Genomic DNA, 26,520 nt, shown 5'->3' on the forward strand with positions numbered 1-26,520 from the left:
TCGCGTGGGGAGGGGGAGGAGGTGAAGGCCGCGTTTCAGGTCGCTATGGCCAAACTGGTTTGTTGTTTTGTTGGTTTTTTTTTTTTTGTAAAAAGAGCACGGCTGAAATGGAACCCAGCAGCCTCGTGCTGTGTTTTGCCATGAATTCCTCTGGGTGCTCCAGCATGGTGAGGGACAGCGTTACACCACAGCCACAACATTGCCATGTGCCTCTAAATGCTGAATGTCAAACTAAAATTATGAGGTACTGATGATGCGTGAGTATTATAGTAGCTCCGCTATATATATCTCCACTGTCCTGTGGAGTGAAGTGATGCAGCCTCTTTACATGCTGCCTGGCCCCCACCTGCATCTCCCATCCCAAATCTGGGATGGGCGCCCCGTGCCATGGTGGGAGAAGGTGATGCTGGTATAAGGTGATGTTCCCTGTGATTACTGAAGAACAGAAAAGGGGAAAAGTTTGCAGGAACCTTGATATACTCACACTCGTCAGTACTTTAGATAGTTTTGCTAAATCTTTGTGGGAGTTAGGGTACTGGTAGGTCTTATGGAGACTCATGTCTGCAAGTGCTGCTCCCAAGACTGAGATTCTTGCATGTATTTTGTAAAGTAAAACTTGCAGCAAGTCTTCCCTTGCTAGGAATATAATTTACAGTGTTAATAGGGAAAAAAAAAAGTTAGTTGTTCTTAAATAAGGACATGGTAGTAAGGAAATTTTCTAAGAAATACATATTCTCATGTAAATTGGTTTTAGAAAAGGCAGTGTCCCGTTGTGTCCTGAGTAAATATTGCATAGCACATATGGCTTACTAAGTTGATCCCAGTCATCTTCCTGTTGTTTTTTTTTTTTACTTATCTAGATTGGCTTTGGGCAGTCTCTTTTTTTTTATTTTTTTATAAATGGATCTGATTTTAAATAATGTTGCTGTTTAAAAATAATAGTAATAATAAAATCAAAAAAGCTCAAGCATCTTAGATGTTTGGTTGCTCTTTGGAAATCTGTTTCAAACTCATTTTTTATTTTCAGGAAAAATGGAGACTTCTTCCAGCATTTCTAAAGGTTAGTGTTATACACTCATTTCATGGCATGAATACTCTGTCTCCTTTCTAATTTTACATCCCTCTCCTCTAGCTTTTGGTGTTTCCCAGAATACCTGTCCACACCCTCTGTACGGGTTTTGTGATTATTTTTTTTTTTTTTAGTTCATGCAATTATGGATAAACTTGTTACATAGATTGGTTTCTTGATTAATCTGTAAATTAATTTCTAGAGCCATCCTTTTAGAGGTTGGCATTTTTGTGTGGCCATTGGAAGTGACTTATGTATATGGTGTAATTAATGTTTCCAGATTATTTTACAGTTTTAGTGGCACCCAGATACCCCATTCATGGTGTTTACATGAGACTGTGGTGTTAGTTTTGTAGTTATGTTTGTCATAGAAGGCATATAGCCACAGATCTGTGTTCTGTAAAGGCTTGAGTATATGTATTTCTTCCGTCTCGAATGTCAGAGCTTGACTGAACTAGTGTCTTAATTTCAGTGCTACTCGTATAATCTGGTATTAGTAGAAAGCACAGTTCTATATAAAACGCCATTGGATGTAATAACAGGACTAAGAAACAGTTGGAAGTAAGGAAGGAGAAAGGCAGTGATGAAAACTGTATCATAAAGACAGCAAGTAAAGTCTGTGATGTGCATAGGTACCTTCAGGGAATTGCCACCACCTCTGCGCCTGTCATCAGTCTTCAGAAGGGTTCCCCACTTCAACAAGGCTCTTTTCAGCCTCATTTTGTTAATTTCTTTCCTTCCCGGTTTCAATACCTGCACTTCTTTTTTTTTGTTACACCCTTGAGTGTTTGATACTGGCAGGAAAACAAAGTTCAAAAGTTAGTTGTGGATTGTGTATGGGCTTCAGGATCCTAATAAATCCTGTTTCTGTGTCTCCTAGCAACCACATGAACTTCCATCATGAGCTTGAGCTAGTGATACTGTCTGAATTCTTGAGACTGTGAAAAAAGGAGGATGTTGATTGTGAGATGCAATTTACTGCGTGCTTTATGCCAAGTGTATCCATCCCACATTATTTCCAGCCAGTGAGCCCTTTACTCCAGGACTGCTGATGGTGGTCTAGCCTTTCTGTTAAATGTTGTTTTGTTTTTTTTTTTATGCCAGCAGTGATGCAGTTACACAAACCTGATGTGCATTACAGTTTCTATAGTGGAGTTTTCTTTCAACAAAGCTGTTGATGTCGCCTTGTATTACAATGGAAAGAACCACCAGCCTGATTTTTAGACACTATAATAAGTCCATAATATTTTCTTACCTATATCATATGACATGCAATGTTTTTGTAAATTAGGGAAACTCTTATTTAAAGAATTTTGCTCTGGAGTTCATTCCTCCTTTGTCTTAACGCATTGAAGGCTTCACCGAGCTGCTGGATTTGTCATTCTAAGCTCACCATTTCTTTCTAATAATTTCTGAATGAACTGTTGCCTATCATGTGAACTATGTAAATGCATCTGTTTTCTGTATGAAGTTTTAAGTCTTGTAATGTGTTAGTTGTCATAGGATGTTTCAAAGCTTAAAGCCCTCCGTGAGCATGCAAGCATATGTCTCAATATCAGTTATCACTTTCCTTTTCAAGGCTGGATTTTGCACTGTAGTTAGGATAGTTATACCTTTTATTTCTGCAAACGTCAGTCTATTAACAAAATGAATGCTTCCCTTAGTATTCCTTCAAGCCAAAAATCTTTCTTTTTTTCTTTAATCCCCGATCGTTTTACTTAGTTTAATCCCCCTTCTTTTGATTGCTCTAAACACCTTAAACTTAAATCCTTGAAATGTAACTGTAACAACTCATTAGGGGGAACAGGGTACTGTTTATTCTGCATGATATTTCTCCTGGGCATGTTCTCTGTCTTCCTGCCTGCAAATCAAACTCAGATTTCTTGTGAGTGTCCTGCCTTCCTGTGACTGTTTCCTTGCTTATTGACTTCTCTTTTGCACCCACTTCTGTTCTGTCTCCCCTGTCTCATTGGCTCTCCCTCTCGTTCTTATTTATGCCAGCTGCCCTTGTTAGGGTGCAGACAACTTCTTTCTCAAGCAACACACATGGTTAATTATATTATAAATGTTTAAAATTATTGAAAAATAATGGCAAGCAGATAAAATATTTTTACTTGCAATGTCTCTTGTTTGTTTACATGAATTTCAAAATCTATTGTGTGTTTGTACAGTTACCAAATTACTTTTCTGACTCAAAGAACAATGACAACTCTGGTGTAAACCTCTAAATGTACAGTGCATAACCAGACTGATCATCCTGGCAGTTCTTAGAAGTTTGTCAAGTGAAAGAATTTAGCACAGATCCAAAAGCACTTATAACTGCTTATATATTAATTTCTGCCGTGTATGATTAATGTCATTGAAGGTAATTTTATTTGCTCCATGCATGTATTTTCCAGGTGAAAGGACTTGTGAAGCAGCACATAGACTCGTTCAACTATTTCATCAATGTAGAGGTATGCTTTCTTGGTGGGAAGAGAGTGGCTCTTAGTACTCAGAAAAAGCACGTGATTCTATTTTATTTTATTTTTTTTTCCCTTCAGATAAAGAAAATCATGAAGGCCAATGAAAAAGTTACAAGTGATGCTGACCCAATGTGGTATTTGAAGTAAGCATGAAATGATTTCCATATCAGTAGTAGCATGCATACTATCTCACCGGTTTGTTATTGGCTATAAAATGTTTATAGGCACCTGTGTAGGCGTAAATCAAGTGAGTGTTTTCCACGACTTATCTCTTATGTGGAGCATTGAAAGATGGGAAGATTTAAAGAATAATCGTGTGAAGCAGACTTAATAGCCAGCTGTTAACAATACCTTACATCACTGTTTTTCTGTAATTTAGTAAGCTTGGATGACAGATGGGAGTTTCTTTTGGTTTATTTGCAAATGCAACTTGGGGCTTATTGCGTGTGCAGTTTAAATTTTAACTAACTAGAACACAGCTCAAATGCAATGAGATTTTGGTAAGAATCATTGCTCGTTATTGATCAACCTGTGCTCATCCAAGTAACTTCGTTTTTCAGTAAATGTAAATTCTTCCTTCAGGTTGCCTGAAAAATATTTGGCTCATTGCTCATTTTGGAACTGTTTGTATTACAGGTACCTCAATATCTATGTGGGTACTCCAGATGTGGAAGAAAGCTTCAATGTGACACGACCTGTATCACCTCATGAGGTATTAATGTTTGCATCTATCTTGGTTGTTTGATCTTGGGAATGTCTTGGATGGTAGCCGCATATGACTTCGAGTACACGCCTGCTACATTAGGTGATACAACGTGTGCCACCATCACTGTAGAAAGAAGCCTCAGAGATTTAAACATTGTGTAATAAATGTTTTTAATATTTTTTTTTCTCACATATGCGAATAGCTGTATTCAGTGTTTCATGGTAGCTGTATTTGAGTGGATTTCCATGAAAGTAGTGAAAAGTACTTCTCTCTCTTAATCTTGTGGCTCTCCTTATGACAGAGCTGAAGTCCTTGCACTACAATATGGTGTTCTGTGATGTTTTTATTAACGTCTTTTTAATATTAGCCTTGCTACTGTCTGCACCATAGGTCACTTCAGTCTCCCTTTCTCTCCCAGTCGTCTTTGGGAATGTACCTCTCATTTTTTTGCTCACAGTTTTTAAATCTGAGTCAGAGAGCAAACATGGAAACTTTGAGCAGAAACAGATGGAAGTTGATAAGACTATAAGAAACTGCTGAAGAACGTTAGCCTTATGGGGAGTGTGTTTAACTTCTTTGCACTGCTGTAAGCACGTAGGTTAACAAATGGATTGTATACTGCTGGAATAAAGGTGCATCTTGGAGAACAAATGTGACTGAAATCAGAGTCTGTTGGTTTTGGCAGGATGTAAGGTAGCTTCTCTACATCTAAGAAAGCCATAAACTAAGATAAGGTTTGGACCTTTTAGGATTGCTTCCAGGTATGTTAAGCTGTTCAGTTCCCTTCAGAGATTGCTCAGGAACAAAGTATTCCTCTCCTGCTGCTGTGCTTTGGGATTTACACCACTGCAACAGGGGTACTGACAGCTTCTTTTTGGCCTCAGAACAGGAATAGCGCTTGGAACTTGCTCTCCTTTACCTACGTAACAGCCTGTTGTCAACCTAATAAATCAGTTCACCTATCAGATGCATTTTTTCCTGCTATATACGCTTGATACTTGGAGTTGGATTGCTTGGGGTTTTTTCATGTAGTGTATGTGGCACACTTTAGACTCTATCATGAAATACATTCTGTGATTTGGAGAAATTCTATTTAAAAAAAAAAAAAGCCATCTAGTGGCCTTCTCTGATGCATAGCCACATTTCTGTCTCCAGTGACCCTGACTCAAATCTCATTTAGTTTGATGGAAAGATTTTAACTAAGGCCATCAGCTCAGCCGTCAACAGTGCAATTGGATGTAATACAGCATAGTTACATCCTCATTGATGCACAATGCTAGTGCATAATTTCTCCTTTTTTTTCCAGTGTGTTTTACACACATGAAAGCCATAGTTATTTCCTTAAATAAGATGCTGATCAGGTCAAACCAGGAGTGCAATTTAAAAAAACCAACAAAACAAAAAGATTGGATACTTCTGAGTATATCATTACATATCTCTGTTAGAGGCTTATAAAATTCCTTCCCAAAGACACCTAAAATTGTCAGATTTTCATAAGGGTCTGAGTATTTTACCTATTTTCAACCAAATTTGGGAGGTTTTATGCCCTTGGTTTCCTTGAAAATGAAGTCATGCCTGTCTTTAACCTCTAGGTATCTAGTGTAAGATGTTACCTCAAGGGAAGTGATACAAAACTACAAGTGCTGGAATATTACACTGTGTAATTCTTATTTTATATCTGTGTCTTGAGTGGACAAAGTGCTCACAAAGAATCCCAAAGCCTTTTTTCCCCCCAAGTTAATACTAATGAAGCTGTCTAACCCTCCTTCTCACACAGTTCTTATGGGAGTTTCATGAACTGTTCATACAGATGAATTTAAAGTAATTAGAAAATGGAAGTATTCTCAGTTACTTTTAAATTTGATGAAGTTGCTGGGGGCGCAATGGGACCTAGTTTCCTACAAGTCACAGCTTGAAAATTTTATTACTAGAGAAGTTTTACTTTTTAATTAGTTTACTTTTTAATGTGGAGAGAAGGAGCATCCAGTTTGCAGTCACTCTTGAGACATATTTTTCCATACAGTCGCATCTTCAATGCACAGCACAATCTTAATTGTCTTTTATTAATGCATAATCAATACACTGAAAGACTACAGAACCATACATGTACAAGAATGCTGATAAGTCTGTAATCCTGGAGCTCAAAGGTGTAGAATGCTCAGTGAGGTCACAAATGACCTGCTGTGAGTTGCTCTGTTGTATTCAGCAAATGCAATAAACTTTGTCTTGCATGAAGATACACAGTCCCTTAAGGGCTAGGGACAGTCATAGAGCGAGGCTGGGGAGAGCAGACCAGAAAGATCCGATTAGAAATTGTTAAGCCTTGAGCTATATAATGTCTTAGATATGTATATCCTGATTCTCTTGCTATCTGAGGAATTTGCAAACAAATTCTGGGAATCTTTACAGGAAGTGATACTGTAGTGAGCCTTCTGTAAGTGTTCTGTAGAAATGGTACCATGCAGTGAGATTTGCTCATTCTATTAAGGTAGCACAGTGTCCCTCTTACTCTTGTGTGTTTCCCTTCTATCAAACTTCATATGACAGCACAACTCTTCAGCTGTTGAGAGTCTTCACATGGAATTGTGCCTGAGCTGAGCGCTGCTCTTGGAGCCCACAGCATAGTATGGTCTTTGTGTCAGCTCTGCTGTTTAGGCCTGTTAGTTTAATTAACAGTTTAGAAGTTACGCTCTGCAGTGGTGTCCTCTGAAGACACAGATCCACTGTCTGCTTTTGAAACATCACAATAATTGTATTTGGTTTTTTTGGGGGGTGGTTTTGAACAAGAGACTCTGTCAAACATAATCCGCGTACCATGAAGAGCTTGATCAAGCTTCGCTTTGCTTCCATTCTTTGTGAGCACTTACAGGAGATGGGGCAAACATGGGATGTTTTAAGAGAGACTCTTCAGCTTGTAAGCCAACATGTAACCATATGACTCTTCTCCTTTTAGTGCCGCCTGAGAGACATGACTTATTCTGCCCCGATTACAGTGGACATAGAATATACACGAGGTAGCCAGAGGATCATACGCAATGCATTACCCATTGGCAGGTAAGATACCACATGTCGAGCTTCTGGTATTAGTTTTCATTTGCTGCTGTGTTGGGAAGAGTTTTTACTGCAAAATAAAGGTAGGCAAACCATGCTTCCTTGTTAAAAGAATTAGTGAGCAGGCAAATCTTGATGAACAGTTGTACAGGATATGATTGTTAGGTTCTGTTACGAGATTTTGTTTTGCAAAAGCTTATGGAAATCTGTCTCCTTACAAAGAAGGATGGGTATAAGAATGGATATTGTCTGTGTTTGTATTGTTACAAAAGCAAAGAGGGAAATATATGAAAGAATACTGGACATGGAAGTCGCATTGTTGCAAAATGGAAGTAATCATGTTTGCTTTGTAGCCAAATTACTCAGTCTTTCATACACAATATGTAGAGATACATCTGTGGATGGCAAAACCAGTAAAGCAAGCATTAGTTCTTTCCTACGAGGTTAAGCTCTCCTTTAAAATTGGTTTGGTTTATAGCCAAGGCTGAGCTTTGTGGAGAAACGTTGAGGATTTTGTGCTGGTTTTGTTTTTCTAAAGGCTGTCAAATGACTTGAGGTTATTAGTATTGTGAAGGACATCTAATTTCTTAAAGAAAAATTAATGTGCCTTAGGGAGAAAAACAAGCTCTTAACCATACCAAAAAGGCAAACCACCTGGCAGTTCTATCATTTATTGAAAGCAAAATTCTATTTTAAAGGCAATGAAGATGTCTGTCTTTTGTAGACAAGGTTTCTTAAAGACCAGCCCTGATGGCTTTAAAGGTCAGTGCCTTACAGAGATCGTTTACCATGTGACTGTGCATCTTACCAAAGGTGGAATACTGGCAGGAGAGAGAACATAGATACTTCTTGTAGTGAAATTTTAAGCTTTCATATAAGAAAAGAACAACTTTAACTCTGTCAATACCACATGATACGCAGCAATGCATTTACAAAACCAAGCTTCTGTAGTTGTAGTAACAACTTATTGTTCTAAGTAATTTCTTAAGAAACTATAAGCTTTTAAAAGACCATCTAAATTTGAATCCTTTGAATTATTTCATGGTGTGTGCTATAGGCAAAGAAAAAAGTTCAAGTAAATGTGCACTTTCACCAAAATACATTATCAATTTGTATACAAAAGACAATACTTTGAAGGATAAGTTATAGCTAAAAGAAGCACAACAAGAACTAATCTACACATTTGTCTACATCTCTCTTTTAAATAAAAATAAAACAATGGGGTGAAGAAGTCTTGTAAAGCATCCATATTATACTGGAAAAGACTAAATTGCTGCACAGCACTAGTATCTTGCATCCTACAATAAGGCCTGTTCCTTCAAATTCTTATTTCTCCTATGAGGTGAAGTCACAGCAAAAAAATTAAATATTCTCCATTAAAAAATAAAGTTATGTCATCCGACTGGTTTTAAGGGCATACATGCAAAAAGTTTTTCTGTTGAAAACTGTTAATATCCAGTTATTATTTCCACGGGAAGTAATTTTCCTCATCTATCCCTAGTATTATACTGGTTTCCCTTTGCCTGGTGAGTATATACAATGCTCTTGTTTGACATGGAGTTCAGATTGGGACAGGAGAGCTGTATGTTCTTTCCTCTCTTATTTCTGTTGTTTGGCAGAATCATTGATAACCTATGTGTGTTAGAAACAACAAAAAAACCAACAACCCCAGGGCGATATCTTTGTGTCTTTAAAAAGGAAAATTTCCTTTGAATGCTTAGTAGCATTCCAAATTAGTGCAGCCATCTCTTTGTCTTTATATGCATAAATTCAATAACTCTTTCTTTTTTTATTATTTGCTTCCCATTCTTCCTAATAATTTCAGATATTAAAAAAAAATAGATTCTGCTCTCAAAAGGAGAGTGACTTACTATAGTGTCTTATGTTAGCTGCAAAATATTTCATTGTTTCCAAGCGAAATAAAGAATAGATACTTGGTGACATCTGTTTCACTGGAGTTTTTGGTGATGACATTTACATACTCCATTTTGAGTTTGCTTCTGCCAATGCTTGCTGTTTCTGATACAAATAGGCAATGCATTAGGCTTATCATGTGTGTGATACAAGATTATGATTGTTGTACGAAGCTTCTTATCTCTAGGAAACACTTTCTCAGTGAAATGACTGAAGCAAGTAGGTTATCTGTCTAGAGCACTGTAGTGACAACATAGTTTTTTATCCTCTTCAAAAATACAGAATTTTGAGTTCATCAGTTTTCTTTTCAGATATAATAAAATGAAAATGGCCAAGAAATTAAAATAATTTATAAGATTTGAATAGAAGACATATAACTTCATTAGCAAGAGCTGCCAAATCTTAATTTTTGTTGGAGTAATTTTGAATGAAATATCTGAGGTTGCAAATAGTTGCATAGTAGAACTCACTTTTAATTTTTTTAAAGTACGTCTTAGCAAATATGATTAAGTGAGTCAATATTTAAGCTTTATCTTAAGAACTTACCTGGAACATAGGTCTTTGAAAAGCTGTCCACCAAGGAGTGAAATTCTGTAAGTTGGATCGAAAGGCCACGTTTTTGTAGAAGAGACTAAAGGGCACGGAGGTCTTTCGGTAGGTGTGGTGATAAGCTATCGCAAAGCTGGTTTTGTCTTGTGGAGTAGGTTGCTCAGTGCTTTATCCTGTCAGGTCTTGAAGACCTCCATGGGATAGAGACTGCCCAACCTCTCTGTGCTTCACTGTCCTCATGAAATAAGGTGGGATTAAAGGAAAAGCCTGTTTTTCATAGTTTACATGTGTCCTAATTACCTTACACATGTTTTCTCCAGTTTGTTCAGCATGTTTTTTGTTCTGAATTTGACTATTCATTTTTTTTTCTATCTGAATCTAAAGTAAAATGGACCTGGTTTTCTTGCAGAATGCCTATAATGCTGCGTAGCTCCAATTGTGTTCTTACTGGGAAAACTCCAGCAGAATTTGCCAAACTTAATGAATGTCCTTTAGATCCAGGTATGTTTGCACTCACGTTCTTTTTTCCCACCTGTGTTTTTAGTTTTAAGTCTTTTTCAACAAAGAAATACCCCATTGGTGTGTTTCCTGCCACTGTGAAGTCGTCGTGGGAGCTTCTCAAGCGTATGCTTGTAACTGAAAGAAACCAGCAGGCTTTTGATAATAGTGAGAAATGACTGACAGCATGGAGTGTTTGTATTTGCAGACAGAGTTTTCAACCACAAACAACCAATACACCAAAATTTTGAAAAAGTTGAGAAGTTTGTATAGTATTATACTGTGCTGTGTACATAGGAATAAAGGTGGAGTTTGTTCATGAAAATTAAGTGGATTGGGGGAGAGTAATTTAAGTATAATGGTGTCCTCCAGAGCAGGAACTCTCATTTGTTGCCTGTTGTAAAGCAAGAATAAAGTGTCACATGACAATATTTGAAATGTAGAGAGGAGATGAAGGTTTATAACAAGCAACTTACTTGTTTTTTCATCTACTGCCTTTGAAGCGCGCACTGGACACGTGCTGTGCTTGCTTGTGATGGCAAGATACAGTGAAGTGACCTGCGGTGCTAGATGAGCATTAATAGATAGCTACCATTTAAGAGAGGAATCTAACATGGCTCATGTCTTATATTGTCTTAGATACAATACGGGTATTAAAATGCTGGAGAAGAGCAAGTTGGTAATTATGGAACACTTATTCTTTTTATTTGATACCAAGCATCTGAAATGGCTAGTTCTTTTTTGATGTCCTTATGATACACTCTTCTGGCAGGCAATATTTTTACCTAATTTTTAGAACTAGCAATTCTATAACATCTTTGAATAAGTATGTTTACCTTACAAGTTTGGGGTTTTTTTACAGCTTTACACTTTTTGGTCTGCCCATGAGTTCCTTCTGTCCAGATAGTTCCCAAATAAAGTCTTAGGTCTCGAATACTATGTGTGAGCCGAGCAAATGTTCTGTTTAGTCTAGTGGAATATTTTCATAGTTTGTCCTTTACTCTTTTAGGGGAGAACTTGGTGTCTTGTTTTGTCCGTTGTGTACTTATTGTTTACCTTCTAGTAATGCATATTGAAGGAGGTGAGTAAGGTGCACGGGTACTGATATGCAAAATCTTTCTTTTCTGTTGAATAGGTGGCTATTTCATTGTTAAAGGTGTAGAGAAAGTCATTCTTATTCAAGAGCAGTTATCCAAAAACAGAATCATTGTGGAAGCTGATAGAAAAGGCACAGTTGGCGCTTCCGTTACCAGGTATGCTAAATGCCTGCAGTTACATAAAGCAGATAAAACCAAAGCTTTAAAAGTTCATTGTTGTGGTTTAAATGGTTTGTAGTTTTCTTCCTAGTATAGTTCAACAGGGAAAAAGCTGTAGACACTCAGTGCGACTCTCTTGCTGCTACCATTTTGTACACTAGAATATCAATCCCAAAATCAGTTAGTACAGTATCCCCACGAAAATGAGTGGGAGTTGCTCATATGCTTCGGGATTCGTCCCAGACTAGGAAAAGCAATCTCTAATTTTTAACATAACAAAGTACGCTTCCTAATTAATGGTGTTTGGTCTCCTTTCTGCAGCAATTAACATGAAGTTACCGCAGCGGAAATAGGATGTAACCCTTTGTCTGATTCTCTAAGTCAAATTGGTGTAAAATCTTCTAAAGGCAATTGATAAGGAAACAAAAATCAAGTATTTTTGTATTACACAAATTATTGAAAGTGTCAAGGTAGTCTAAATTTGGCCTTCCCTCCTCGACCAAGTTTTAATTATGTTTTGTTTGCCTTTCGGTTTTGTTTTTAAGCTGCATGCTGATATAGTATGATGCTTGTCACTGTTCAATGTGAGGGCTGTTTTTTCTTCTCCAGAGGCCTCTCGTGCATCTCTACTAACTACTTTACTGTTCCACAGTAAGCCTAGATGAGGTTAAACGTACAACAGAAAGTACTGTTATCTTATTACTGTTGATGCCACAGTACCTGTGCACAGTTTGACCCTGCTGGTTACATCCAAGTTGATTATAAAAGCATGCAAATATCATTTTGAAAAATACAGGCTCTACTTCAGTCAAATATGGACCTTTGCCATCACAGGTGGTAACACCCTATTACCTTGCTGTTACGGGGTGATGTCTGGCTATTTTCTTGTAATATTTGAAAGAGGGGAAAATGCAATTAATTCAGCTGAAAGATCGCTCAAGCTTGATAAGTTTTATACAAAAGATTCTAGGAGTGCCAGTGCAAACTTTCTGTTGGACATAATATATTTTTTTTTTAACTTCAGTTCCACTCATGAGAAGAAGAGCAGAACAAATTTGATTGTGAAACAAGGAAGATTTTACCTGAGGCATAACACTCTGTCAGAAGATATTCCCATTGCTATCATATTTAAGGTAAGACAACTGTTGATGGGGGGGGGGGGGGGGCCAAAAAAAAAAAAAAAAGCTCTACTGTAGCTCAAGCATGAAGACCAGCAGCAGCTCTCAGAAGTTAGTATGTACAGAAGGACTTGGCAGCGCTTAGAGAATGAAAGCTTTTTTCCCCCTGGGAAGTCATTTTTTTTGTATAGTAAAAAAGAAGAAAAGTGCTGCATTTTTCTGCAAGGAGAGCATTGCTGCGCCAAGACAAATGCTGTTACCCCCTTATTGCTTTTGTGAGATCCCTCTGCACTGCTGCCTGTTCTCCTGTTGCTACAGAGAGTCAGAAGGGTTTTGGTTTCTTTTGTTATGAGCTGTGTTGCAAACTTGTCTTAAGTCTTCTTTTCTGGTTTTATTTCCCCCCCTCCAACTTGAGGACTTCTGGGAAGCTCAACACCCTTCATTTCAGATCCAGGGACATGACATAGCCCTGAGCTAGTTATACATGACTTCTAGTCATAATCGTAAACAAAACAGAGGAGCCTTGCAATTCTTAGACCTTTGAGATTACTAGAGTGGCGTTTATTTCTTGGCAGTTAACTTCCTTTCACTGTGAATGAGCTCTGCCTTGGTGTTTCACTTCGAAATCCCTGTCTGATTCACGAATGCTCACCAGTATCTTCAGTGTAGTATATGCATAAACAGGCAACATAGCTTTGAAGTGATCCCTGGTGGGACTGACAAAGGGCTGTGAGAGGCATGCACCCCTGATTTTGGGCAAGAACTGGGGAGTCTTTGCCCTAACAGCTGAGCTAGTGACAGTGTCATGCCTTGGCCCTCACTGCCTGTGAAACTGTCAGAACTGCTTTCTTTAGCCCTCTGCTTCTCTCTTTCATTTTAATTCAGTCAAGGATGCGCAGAACTAAAGGCGTAATGATGACTACTCCCTAGCTGCCCAACAGGACTGGAAGCAGGCTGGTAGCCCATCTGTCTGGTACCAAACACACGGGTGTAAACCATCACCTAGTAAAGGTAGTAGGTGGACATGCACTGTCTGGCTGCTGGAGAAGACATCAGGGCATGGCCAGTCCTTAGGCTAGGACCTGTCCTCCCAACAGGTAGCTCCTTCCTGTCCTGTTGGCTTCGCTGCTGCCTGTGGGTTTGCAGTCTGGCGCACTGTGTGTGCAGGAGGAAATTGGGTGGCAGTCTTGGAGGCACTGTTCACAGGCAACGTGGCTTAGGGCACAAAAATGCCTCTGACTGGATCTGGCAAACAACAGAAGTAAATCCTATAGCTCCATTTTCATCCTCACTGTAGTTGTTTACTGCACAGGTGGCTTGGGGAGGCGATAATCACTTGAAAAAATAAATTGCCAGGAGAGGGCAGCAGTTGCTCACAGCATCTGCCAGCAGTGCTGATTTGTTGGCGTTGGCAACTACAGATTTTTCTGTATTACTACAGCTCTTTGGCGAATTGAGACTTGTAAGAATTGGTTTTCTTGTAGAAAGCGCTTTGGGTTTGGTACTAGAAAATACTTTAATAATTGGGTTTAGACTTGAGAAACAAATATCTGTTACCTCTGATTAAGCTAATCTCTTCAAGTAGCTGGAGATCGTGTGGTTTTAGTGAGCAGTGTTAAAGGAGGTTGAGAAACTATTTGTGGAAAGAAATGCACATAAAAGTGTCAGGATTAAGTTCGCAAGTTTTCTGTTGCAGGAAAGTGTTAACGTGGCTCTTAATCCATTTGCTCAAGTACCAAACAGCTGGATTCCACCTTCACTTACAGACTTTTATTACATTTTGTCACCCCCTGCTGGTATAGATAAATACCTGCTCACAGAAGAGTAACTGCTCTGGGTTATTAAGTCTGAGGAGGTGGTTGTTGGGGTTTTTTTTAAGCAGCATTTTACTATTTTGATCACCTTCTGACAATGCTTGCTATAATTATCCCCATGCCTATATGTATCTTTTATATTCTAGATAATGTTGCATAGTTTTTCATTTATTTATTGAATAAGGGCTTACAGTTGTTAGAAGCTCTTAGCAGTAGTGCTTTTCAAAGATTTACATTGATTTAATCCAGTAGCAAATTAGCTGCACCCATTTTAACTATTCTGAATGTTCCATTCTTGACTGGCACTTTACTCATGAGTGGTCATTTTCCATACCTTTCCTTTAATGACGCGTGAACTTCAGGGATCTTCTGTCCACTTTTGTTGAGTCTCCATCTGGAAACTAAAAATCCCAGACAATCCTTTCAGCGGATTCTTGGGCAGGCACCAGCCTCTGATCTTTCTTTCTTGGGCTTTGCTGTAATGCTGTATTACTCTATTGTACTTAACTACTAGAAGCAACATTACAAATGCTATATCTTAGGGATCCCCATGTAGCCTCATTTCTCTCATGTGGCAGTGTTATACATAGAAGATTTGTTGGGAAAGCAAGGTGAATAATTCCTTTCTGTTGTGACCCAAGTCTTGGAGCGTGGGGTCTTCCTTGTTGCTAGTAAGTATTCTGCTTCTTGTAATGTAGAGATACGCATCTGCAAGGGGCAAAGTTAAGCTGTACAGACAATCTGACATCTGAAGTTTTGGTTGCCTTTGCATCTTTAACTGTAGCAGCTGCTTGTATAATTTCCAATTAAAAAATAAACTGAGACAGCAATGACAAAAATCTATTGCTCTGCATTTCCTCCCAGACCAGCATCCAGGCCGCAACCAAGTTCCATGTGCCTCTGTGTTTCGACTAAGAAAATGACAAGTAATTGGTAGAAGGCTGCTATCCAGTGCATGGGGCAGCTAGAGGGGACACTTATGTCAGGGACTATCTGAGGGTCAGTAGGAGAAGGCTGGGCAATTTTGGATTGTCTTTCTAGTCCCAATAGCATTAAATGGCCCGGTGTTCCTGCAGATGACTTAAGATGTAGATCAGGTACAGAAAATCATTGTAACTTTATACAAAAGGAAGCAAGTATTGGAGATCTGTGGTCTAATGTGGATTTAAAGCTACTGCAACTGTAAAGTGGAGATGTACTAATATCCCTTAGACTTCTTCATCAAAAGCAAGGGCTGTGAAGTAGAGAGCATTACAAACACCACCTGTGAACAGAGCTGAGGCCTAAAATTCATAAAGAGCTCCCTTTAGAATCTAAGAGCACTTTTGCATTTCAGGCAAGAGTCATGGACACAGCTGCATCCTTTCTTTTCTTTCATGGTGAAGAAGGAAACCCAGGTTTGTGGGCTGTGGAGAGGGGTGGAAATAATGTGGATCTAAAGGTCCCTTGATCTGGATAGGTGAAGGGACTGGCCTGTTTTAGGATCACCCTAAAGGGAGCATCTGCCTTGCAGTTCATCCTTATCCAGACTGCAAGCCTGAATGACGTTGTTCTGCTGCGTTGCTTTTCTGCCATCCAGACCGGTAAGGATCTTAGTGACTGGCATATTTGGAGATTTAACAGCTAGTTGTGCCAAACACACGTGAGTTGTGGTATTGTGAAGTTTAGCACGTTGACCACAGCTAACTGAAATTTGATAGGCTACAAAAGGCATGTTCCTGGCACTATTCTAGGACAGACTTGAAGCGTCTGCTCTTAAGATGTGGGGAGTTAGTGCTTTGTCGCTGTGCTAGCTTAAACACTTTTCTCCTAACATTACATCTTGAAAGTAACGAAGGCATTTGTGCAGTCCTTATGTATGTAAATGCAGGTTTTGGTTTGAAGTAGTGATATAAATTGGAAATTTTTGCCCCCAAAGTATGTATTTGTTGAGGTTTTTAAAGGGCTGTTAACTGCCTTCTAATGGGAAACAGACACAACTAATTTGCTTTCTGCTTACTGTGTAACACTGCTTCATTAGTTAATATACACATGCAGCCAGAATGGTATTTAGGATGTCCTAAGTTGACTTCCAACCCCAAGAGACCTTTGTTTTAGCTGTGTGTCGGTTGTGCACAGATGATTGGGTTGTGTGAACTGTGTGTAGTACATTTTTTTAATGTGTCAGGCTATGAGCTACGCAGGCTTTACCTGGGGATGCTCAGTCAGTTTTAGTTAGCAATGAGCATTAGAGGAGGTGTGGAATATTTCTGTAGTACTTCAGAGCATTTCTATCTTGAAAAACATAAGGGTTACAGGTGAGGTGGTGCTGCTGCTTTTGCAGGGAGCTCCCTACATTGCAGGCAATTAGAGCTGTTTTAAGTTAATGGCTATTTTTCTTTCGGGTGTGTGATCTTGATTTGGTAGACTGGAGTGAGTCCTGAGAGCTGCAGTTGCGTGCTGCACCAAAACTGGTTGGGGAAGGAAGAGAACTAGAAGTAACCTAGGGGGACTTAAAAGTTGAATTTTACAACCTGAATTGCTAGGTGAAGAATCTTTAGTTTATGTGGGAGCTGTAAGGAGCTGCTCTAGGACCTGCGGCAAAAGATTTGAACAGCAGGTCAAGTTTCATTTTTACAAAACCGTGTTAGTCTTGGAGCTGTTAAGATGCAACTCTAGAGGAACAGCTGAATGGTGGTCTTACTGGATCTGCAGAATTACGGGTTCCCATGGCTGCAGTTTCATAGCTCGTATCTTTTGAATTATGAAAGCTCCGGACCAATTCTGTCTGTGATGTCAACCTTGAACTTCCCTGACATCTTTTTAATCCAGTCATCTGCCTGTCTCCATTCTGTAATTTAGCCTGATGGACTGCAGAACTACATTCTAGGGAAGTGCCATGGAAACGCCTAGACATCATCATTAAGACACGAGCTGGGGGAGGAAGAGCTGGGCTCACAGTCTCTCATGCATGCTGTCTCATACATACGTGTGTATGCACATACATGAGCGTACACACACATGCTTTTTGGGCATCAGGAACCTCCCTAGTCCTAGGAAGCGGTTGACCCCAGTTGGACCACTTCCTCCCACTTGAACTCAGGATGATCTGGGTATTCTGAATGTTTGCTTTGACTTGTCTGTCATATGTCCATTGACGACTAGCCTTCCAACCATGCTCTTCAACAGCCTGCTTACCGCCTCCTTCCTCATCCTTTCACTGCTACTGTTAAATTATCCCTCTGCAATGTCTCCTTCCCCTCCACCCTCCTGTAAAATTATCCCTTTGTGACATTGCCTTCCAATCACAAATAACGAAGACATCTTGTCTCCTGCTTTTCTTTTATGTTAATTCCCTTTCCCTCAGCTTTGTCCTGGGATCATTAGCACTTTAAGCATAAGGCCCATTCCTACTTTGCATGTCCTTAGTGTTTCTGTAACACAAGCAACAAGCCAGGAATATTTTGTTACTATCCTAGTGATGTTACAGGTTAATTATGGAGTACTTTTTTCGTGGCGGTTTTTTTTGGTGCCTTTTTTTTTTTTTTGTAGAAGTGCAACATCAGGACCAAACTTACTAAAAAAGAAAATGTTGACAAATCTATCTGATACCAGCATGGGCCTGTTGCTTCCCCTGTTAGTGTTGCATGTAGGTGGATTTGTGTGTGCAGCTCTGCCCATGATTGTTGAGAGTACTCAGATCCGAGCCTTTCCCACACACAAATTCAGAATTCTCAAGTGAGCTTGCTGCTATAAACTTTAACTAGAAAATCTACACAGGCGTAATGATATGTCCTGTTCTAATCTTCTTCTTGTCAGACTTCTGATCAGAGAATTCATCAAGTTAGAAGAAATTATCATTCCTCTTTAATTTACTGTGGCTTTCTGTTTTTTAATGGATGAAAGAGCATAGTAAAACTGCAGGCTGATTTCCACCCCCCCCCCCCCCACTTCTTTTGTTCACTCTTTACATGACTTACAATCTGGTTGCCACCCTAAAATTAACCTGATGGGTAGAAATAGGGTGATATCTTATCAGCTTGCATTTGATGTGCTTTAGATAAATGTATTCCTGGTATACATGCCTAGAATGGCAGACAGGTTCCCTGTAGGTTAAGTGTAATAATTGTATGAATCCAGTTGTGGTTCCTAAGCTGGTTTGCTGGTCAGCTATTAAGTGCTAGACACATGAAAAATTGCTATTGTGAAGCTTTCGTACTTTTTGTAGACTTTCTTATGAGTCTGGCTCTCAGGTCATGAGGGATTTTTTTAACTTCTCTGCTGAGTCTTGTTTATGTGTGACCTTATTTAAAAGGGTGAGGAAGAGTAATAATATTTGGAAAATAAGAGATCTGAACTACAGTAGTATCACATGGGCAAATTCTGGTTCTGAAAAGAGCGTTATAATCAGGGGGGTGACTACTTAGTGGTAGGAAACGGTGGTGAAACATTCTTATCTGGTGAAGTAATTGTGTCTTGATTTGGCATGCATGTCTGTCCGAGATGGTGGGATTGTGATCTGTGCTTAGCACTAAAACAGGAGTGTTCTCGCACTGTTAAGGGTGTGTGCTGCTACTTTTGCACTGCTTTTAATTTCTACTAAGCCACAAGATGAAGAGACAGAGTTTTAATTTAAAGGAACTTCAACCAACCGCTTCTTTGTTGAAAAATAAAGAAGAAATGAAAGGGGAAAAAAAAAAAAAGCCGGATGCTTCACAATTAGAGCAACAGTTTTGCAAGGGGATAGCATTAGCTAGGTGTTAAGCAAGGTGACACCCAATGAAGGGAATAATAAGGGAGGTATTTGTGCATTTTTGAGGAAAATGTGACTTTTTGGGACACTGCCAGTTTCTAATGAGAACCAGAATACTGGGGTGTACATAGGCCATTATTTACAATGGTCTCTGTGGCAGGCAGTTTGAAGAATAATATGAACGCAAACGTAACTTCCTCACAAAGTTCTGAGAAACATATTATAACTCAGCCAGAAAAGGTTTAGTGAGATTATTCCGTTTCTTGATATGGCAGAGCTCCAGGCAAATGTGTGAAGGGGGGAGCTTTAGCACCATCTGGAATCCACAAAGGCCTTCACTGCTGGCTGCCACCTTGAAACACTTACTGATAGAGAGATTTTTCTAAACCTGTTAAGCGCTTTCTTAGTTTATTAAGCTTTTCTGCAGTATAAAATCTAACAAGGTGTCCAAGGATCAGTGAAATAACAGAATGGCTTTCAAGTGGAATTGTGTCGTGAAGTCATCTTCTAAGTGCAGAGAGCTGCAAAGGAGGTAAATTGTAAATGTTTCTCAAATGGGACGTGCTGCATCACAGTCAACTGAGTTTGTGAAATTGCTTGTGGTAAGAGACCATGTGTAATCTTTTAAGAAATTTCACCTTCCTTTATTTATTGTAGATTCTGACTTGGTTTTCATTGTTACGCATGTAGGGTTGTTATTACCTGATGTTTGTTTTTTCTTTAGAAAAAGCATAGACTTTAACTCCTGTCAGTGAAAAAAAAGATGCTCTCCAAAGTGTGTGTGTGTTCCTGCCTCTTATCAAGATTTCCATTTAGCGTTCTTCCATAGCTGGAATATGTGCTGCCAGTGCCAGATGGCACAGTTTCACAGAGAAGAACTAGCTCTTGCTTAGTAGTAATGCAGACAAACAATACCAAATTAGCATAAGCAAATGTCAGTGAGTTAACATAAAGCCTGTGCTATTTCTGTCTTTTCTTCTTTTCGTAGGCCATGGGTGTTGAGAGTGACCAAGAGATTGTACAAATGATTGGCACAGAGGAACATGTGATGGCTGCATTTGCTCCTAGTCTGGAAGAATGCCAAAAAGCTCAGATTTTTACACAGATGCAGGTGTGTCTTTTCACATGGCCAGAGGCCATAAAAATCTAAAGACGGTGGGTATTGACCACTTTGCTGTGTCAGCAATCGACATACACTTTGTGTTTCAAAGTTTGTTTTTGGGGGGTTATTTTAAGCTGATGGTTTTAAGGGCCAGGACCTTTCAAAAGTGATGCTTTGCTCTCATTGCCTAACTGCTAAAAAAAAAACCAAATTCAAGAAATGCTTGGCTTTCAGAATCCCAGGGTTATGTTTTAAAGTATGTGACATAGTGCTGTCCATAAGATTAAGAGTTTTTTGTTGAGGACGATTCCCATTTTTTAAAAAGGGATTGCATGGCCTGTTTTGCAGAAGCCCCATTGATGTGGACGTGACCATTTCATCGTTAGTAGATGTTCTCCTCCAATTCTGATCTCTTGTATAAAGCCCACAATAATAGCCACCCTCCGTCCTGCTAAAGACTTGCGAGAATTTTCTTCAGCTTGCGTACTTTTTTAATTAGCCAGAACACAGGCTATTTTGCTGGCAGCATTTCCATCATGTCCATAATCTGCTAGGAGAAGCGTTTGAAGATTAGTCTTACTTCTGCTATTTCTTTGTAAACTTTATCGAATCATTCCACATGTGATGTTGAGTGTTGTAAAGTGAATGTCTTTCTGGTTTGCATCTTTTGGGGCTTTTCAGGGTTAGAGCTAGCATCAAGGCCTTCCTAATTCAGAGTCAGAAGAGCAAAATGGTGATGCTGGAGGAACATAGAGAAATGTGAAGCATGCAGGAAAGCAGAAAAACAGAAATACAAAAGTTACTCTGTGCAAGAAATGTCAAATGAAATGAAAAGAGAGTGAGTTATTTGGGGAAGGTGGTAACAGATGGAAAGGAGAGCCGAGAGGGTAATTCTTTGGCATAGGGGGCATGGCTTTATTTCCAGGCAGGAACTTCCTGTGTGGACCTGGATTGTTTCTTTGCTCATCTGACCCTGAATTTGCAGATTGATTCATTTCTTGGACAACTGGTAAGAGAGTAAGAATCCATCAGTCATTGCAAGGTACTCTTGGAGACAGATGTGGATGCCACACAGTAGCGTTTGTGTCTATTAAACAGTGAGTGTCACCTCATGGTTTTATATGAGTGAAACGTAGCAAGTACACAAAAGAACTGGAGGTGAAAAGTCAAATTAAATAAACTAGATATCTTTAGATTTTATATAACCCTTTTTCCTATATCTCTGCAATCCCCTTTCTTTTAATGTTGTAGTAATCATGTGTCCCCATTCCAAATGTTATCAACATATAATAAATAACATGTATATTTAATGATAATCAATTGTGTTGATTTTCAAGATTTTTTTATTTTATTAGCATCGTTTACATGTTTGGTATTTTGTACTCTGCTTGGAGTGTGTCATCTGTGGCTAGTGGGATTGCACTGATTGAGGAATACATACAGATCTCTGTGTGTGTGTATATTTGTATAGGTTACAATTCTGATATTAACTCAAGTTAATTCCCCTCCTTGACAGGCATTGAAGTACATTGGAAACAAAGTACGAAGACAAAGGATGTGGGGAGGCCCAAAGAAAACAAAGATGGAAGAAGCACGAGAGCTGCTGGCATCAACTATTCTGACACACGTTCTTGTATGTAATGGTTTTTTTTGAAACTGGAGTAAATTCATGTGGTTATTTATGGTGTGAGCTTTCGTGGTAGGGAAAAATGTCTTTGATTGCTTTGTATCTGTGGTAAAGTAAATCATCCTCAAAATAAAGGGGAAGATTTGGATTGAGTCAAAAGTAATCTTTATGAAATGCTGTACCATTGGACTACTTGTCATACTATGCATCTTTTTCTGCATAGCCAGGCAGTATCAGCTGTTAGTTCAGGATGTTTTTCTCATGACCTATACCTTTATTCTGATTTGTTTTCATTTACTGTCTATTTCAATGTCACTAATGTATATTACTTTTAGCATTTTTAAAGAGGGTAAAGTGCACAGATCCCTTTAACTCCTCAGTCAGCCCAGATTACCCATTGATTTAAATGGATGTGTTTGTCTGTATAAGAACTAAGGAACTGAGCCTGAAACATCAGTATGTTTTTCTTTTTTTTTGTTGTTTTGGTTTGGTTTTTTGTTTATAGGTGAAGGAATTCAATTTTCGTGCCAAGTGCATATACACAGCAGTGATGGTGCGCAGAGTAATTTTGGCTCAAGGAGAAAATAAAGTAGATGACAGAGACTACTATGGAAATAAACGTTTGGAGTTAGCAGGGCAGGTGAGTTTTTACTTCAGAGCAAAGTGCTCTTTTAGAGTTTTATTACTATCTGCATTTAAAAGATGCAGAATAAGGAGTCTTCTCATTTGAAGTGTTTTTCCTCTCATTTTATTTTTGTTGGCTTTTCTGTATTGCCTCATAGATATGCTTCTGTGATTGAGACTAATAAATCATATTCTCATTTCTGTATTGCCTCTTTATACCAGATAAAAGGACAGAGCAGTGTAAATACCGCATCAGTTCTAGTTCCATTATAATATTGCTAGTGCCAAGAAGGCAGAAGTAAGATCCATCTTCCAATGTCCCCCTCTGAGCAATTGGTTAAGGGAATAAACTGGGGCCAAGTTGGTGCCTGCATGTCAGATCCAGGCTGTCCCACTATGGATAACCCAGCTAGCGTAGCATCTCACAGGGACAGCCACCCAAGCCTTTTATGATTTGGGGAAGCCCATAAGATGCTTATTTGCTGTCAGCTGCCTTTCTAGCCTCTAGAGTAGCATGAATTAACAAAGTAAGTGGTTTAAAGTTAACTTGAGCAACTTATGAAAGTGGATTGCATGGACTTTTCTGCTTGCAGAATTTTGGCACTGGAGGTAGAAGCAGTAACAAAGGGATGTGAAGGATGGAATGGTTTGAGGTGTCTGGCTGGCACTGTTCTTTTGCAGAGAGGGTGGCAGTTCACAGCTGTTGGCTAAACTATCTTCTCCTAATGCGGTGGGAATTTGCCTATCAGGTGATGGAACTGCTTAGTTACCATGACATGGATTTTTTCCTTGCCATGTGTGGTTATTTAATTAACCAATTTAGATTAGGATTGGACTTCTTTGCTGTGCTCTGTATTAACTTAAGTTGGAGTTCTGGCAGTCAGTATCATCTCTGGTTATTGATCGTGCATCAGAAATTCAGGCAAGTATACATAATGCACCAGGTTGGAGAAACTATGCATCTCTGGTTCCCACACCATTTGTATTGGGATTTCTGTTGCAGCACAGGTAACAATATCCATTCCTTTTTGTTCATATCCAGTGGGAATTCTCATCTTACTGTACTTTTTAAGATGTGTGCTTGCATACTGTCTCATACTCCTTTTCTCCTTCCCACCCTGCCCTGTCCTCCATGCACACATGTGAACACACACACAGAACGTGCAATCATTTCACAGTAAAAACATGTGCTTTGCGTCCTATTTTTCTGAAGAAACTTTGATGACACTCTTGAACACACTCTAAGCACAAGGAAAAAACCCTCTTAACCTGTTACAAAAAATCAGTTCTTTCTTCAAATAAATATGTTGACTGTTCATCAAACTTCTGTGCTGAAGCACAACATGTTTCTAAAGTGTAAGGAGTAGTAAGAGGACGTTAGTGCAATGTTCTAATGGGGCAAATATTTTAAGCTATAATGGATTTATTTGGTTTCTGCTGAAATGTTGTTGCTGTAGTTCAGTATGACTGTAATCAGTGAAATTAGTTGTTGCTTTGTCATCACATTGTTCTTATTTAACTGTATTGAAGGACTAGTTTGGGTTTTTTTCTAATATTTTTAGGGGCAGAAAGTAGAGCAGGTAAAAAGTTTTCTACAAGCTGTAAGAAAAAGGACTCTGCTCACACAGATGTTAACAACCAAAGTAATTTTAAATTAACTGGGAAGAGGTTTTAAATGTAGAGGATCATCATAACAAAGCCAATGCGTATTTTTTTTCTACATCAAGGAGAACTATGCAGGAGGGGTTGTAACACTTGATTAAAGGTAGTTCTAGCTCCCTTGTAGTATTTTAAAAACTCATTTCAAGCTGAACACTTGAATTCCTCTGTGCCACATTATCGATGTAATATTAATTTGATTGGATTACACAGTGAAAAGTGTAGAGATTTTTTTTTTAACAGTTTCTAAATGTTTGTGTCTAGCTAAAGTTTGCACAGATAAAATGGTTGGTTTTTTCTTTTAATGCCAGCATGTCCCTGGAATAAAAATCCTGTTGATTTAGAATTTGAATAAAGAAAAAAAAAAAAAAGAAAGAAAAGATTCCCATGTGAGGAGAAAAACATAGCGGTCGAAACAGTGTAAAGACATAAAAGGTATTGTGTTTATAAAAATGTGTGAAAACAATAGCTGCTAATTTCACACCCCATGGGACAAGAGAGTACGAAATGTGCTTTAGCTTTAGATAACGGAGTTGTATCCACTAGCCAAGCTGGTTTACAGAGCTTTCTCTTAGTCTTTCTGCCACTAGAGGCTCGGTAGGCCAGGTGCCAGCTGAGGTGTTAGCAAAACCTACCGATTTCAGGCTTAATCTTTTCACCTACCTTTTCTCTTTCCTTAATGTGTTCATTATTTGCTAAGCATTACTCTGTTCTTTGTCCTCGTTTTTTTGTTGGGGTTTTTTTTTTTTGTTTCTAATGCAGCTTGCTTTGTATGGGTGAGATATGGAACAGCACCAAAATCCGGCACCCTGGAAAGCAAGGGATTTCTACCCTGTGACAAAAGAATACCGCCTTGACTTCAGAGATTGCCTAATCCCAGCTGTTCTGATAATATAATTAAGGCTGCCTAATGTCTTTAATTTTGCAACCAGTTTGTGTGAAAGGGAGAATTTGGCACTCTAAAGGCTTAAACGCTAAATAGCAATCTCAAGGCGCCTAATTAGAATTCTCTGACATTAAGCTAATTGGTGAAACTGTATTTCAGCAGCTTAACTTCTTTATTAATTTTTCTTAGGATTTTCAATGAAAATCAATTGATGAGCTGTCAGTATTTTTTTTTTTCTTAAATATAATTTGCTCTTTAGTGCTCCTGTCTGAAGCAGGCTGAAAGGCCCTGGACTAAATATGAAATCCATTGAATATTATCACTGGCATTCCATCCTTTTTCTTAAATCTCTTGCTCTTGACCTAAATAATGTGGTTATTGTGAGATTCTGCTTTGCCAGATAGTCAGAGCTCTTACAGACCAAGAGTCTGTCAGTGAAATTAGCAAAGTATGATGCTTTTCAGACTGGCAAATAGTAGCAAGTAGGTGTGCTTGGGGTGTAACTTACTTGATTAGTTCAGAGAAGAGAAAGGATGGCTTTATAATCCCTATGGCATGTGGAATTAGGAGATCTTTGCAATTTTATGATCAAGAAATCAAATATGAAAACATTCTCTGAATGAATTTTTTTAAATGTTCTGTTAAACGTTTAAGTCCTGCTCAAACCTGTTGAAATCAAATGTGTACTGTGATCGATTTCAAAAGAGTTCTTATTTAACAAGCCTATCAGACATCTCAAAACTGCGCATTCCTTCCTTTTACGTTTTCCCTACTTTTGAACTACTTCCCTCATAATCTAGTTTTTGTAGAGTTCTGTGGGTTCTCCTTCCTCATATGATGCTTCTAAAAAATGCTTTTATTTCTGACGGAAGCCTGCTTTAAATGAGCTGTGACATTGCAGGTGAGTTGCAGGTGGCTGGATTTCTTTTGAGAGTGGTGAGAGGGTATCGTCTTGTAAATGTTAATGGTACTGCAAGCATCAGGAAGGAAGGAGGGTCTACAGCAACTTCCTGTCGTGCCAAGGCCAGGTCTGAAAAAAAACCACTTAACCAGTTTTCAGTAAAAACTCTCTGTCCAGAGCGGAAGTTTTTGGATTTTATTTTTGTCAAGAGTTATCATACAGTGCGTGTTATTGCTGTTTTTCCAATTTAGTGACTGAACACTAAGTGCTCCTTATGCCTTGTAGAGTAGACTGTCAAAGATAATCCAGTCCTGCTCTCTGTGAAGGCCAGTAGGAGCTTTTTATTGAAAATTAGATGTCTGTCTTGAGTTTCCAGGTGTTATTTTATTTATTTTTTATTCTTAAATGCATTTGTGATGCCGGTGAAAAGAGTAGCTTATAATTTAGTTAGCTGCTTTACAGTGTCATTTGCCAAATGCTTTGGTCAGCCCAGCTGGGGCATGTAGGTAGAGAAAAGCAAATGGAAGCTAGTGGCCCATCCCAGTGATA

General features: G+C 38.8%; 1 protein-coding gene across 2 annotated transcripts in view; it reads left to right on the forward strand.

Annotated features, from left to right (window-relative positions):
• The window catches only part of POLR3B (RNA polymerase III subunit B), a 79,564-nt gene that overhangs the window by 276 nt on the left and 52,768 nt on the right, over positions 1–26,520 (forward strand). Inside the window, exons 2-13 of one of the 2 annotated variants that reach the window (XM_054211078.1) lie at positions 96–244; positions 1,028–1,060; positions 3,469–3,525; positions 3,613–3,677; positions 4,171–4,246; positions 7,194–7,294; positions 10,164–10,255; positions 11,388–11,505; positions 12,533–12,641; positions 20,161–20,283; positions 21,791–21,907; positions 22,407–22,541. In XM_054211078.1, the coding sequence (XP_054067053.1) occupies positions 3,625–3,677; positions 4,171–4,246; positions 7,194–7,294; positions 10,164–10,255; positions 11,388–11,505; positions 12,533–12,641; positions 20,161–20,283; positions 21,791–21,907; positions 22,407–22,541 (924 nt within the window). In that variant the 5' untranslated portion in view covers positions 96–244; positions 1,028–1,060; positions 3,469–3,525; positions 3,613–3,624. The remainder of the gene's footprint in view (positions 1–95; positions 245–1,027; positions 1,061–3,468; positions 3,526–3,612; positions 3,678–4,170; positions 4,247–7,193; positions 7,295–10,163; positions 10,256–11,387; positions 11,506–12,532; positions 12,642–20,160; positions 20,284–21,790; positions 21,908–22,406; positions 22,542–26,520) is intronic. The other variant, XM_054211068.1, reaches the window with a different exon arrangement.

The sequence above is a fragment of the Rissa tridactyla genome, chromosome 1, assembly GCF_028500815.1.
Source record: "Rissa tridactyla isolate bRisTri1 chromosome 1, bRisTri1.patW.cur.20221130, whole genome shotgun sequence".
Taxonomy (NCBI): Eukaryota; Metazoa; Chordata; class Aves; order Charadriiformes; family Laridae; genus Rissa; species Rissa tridactyla.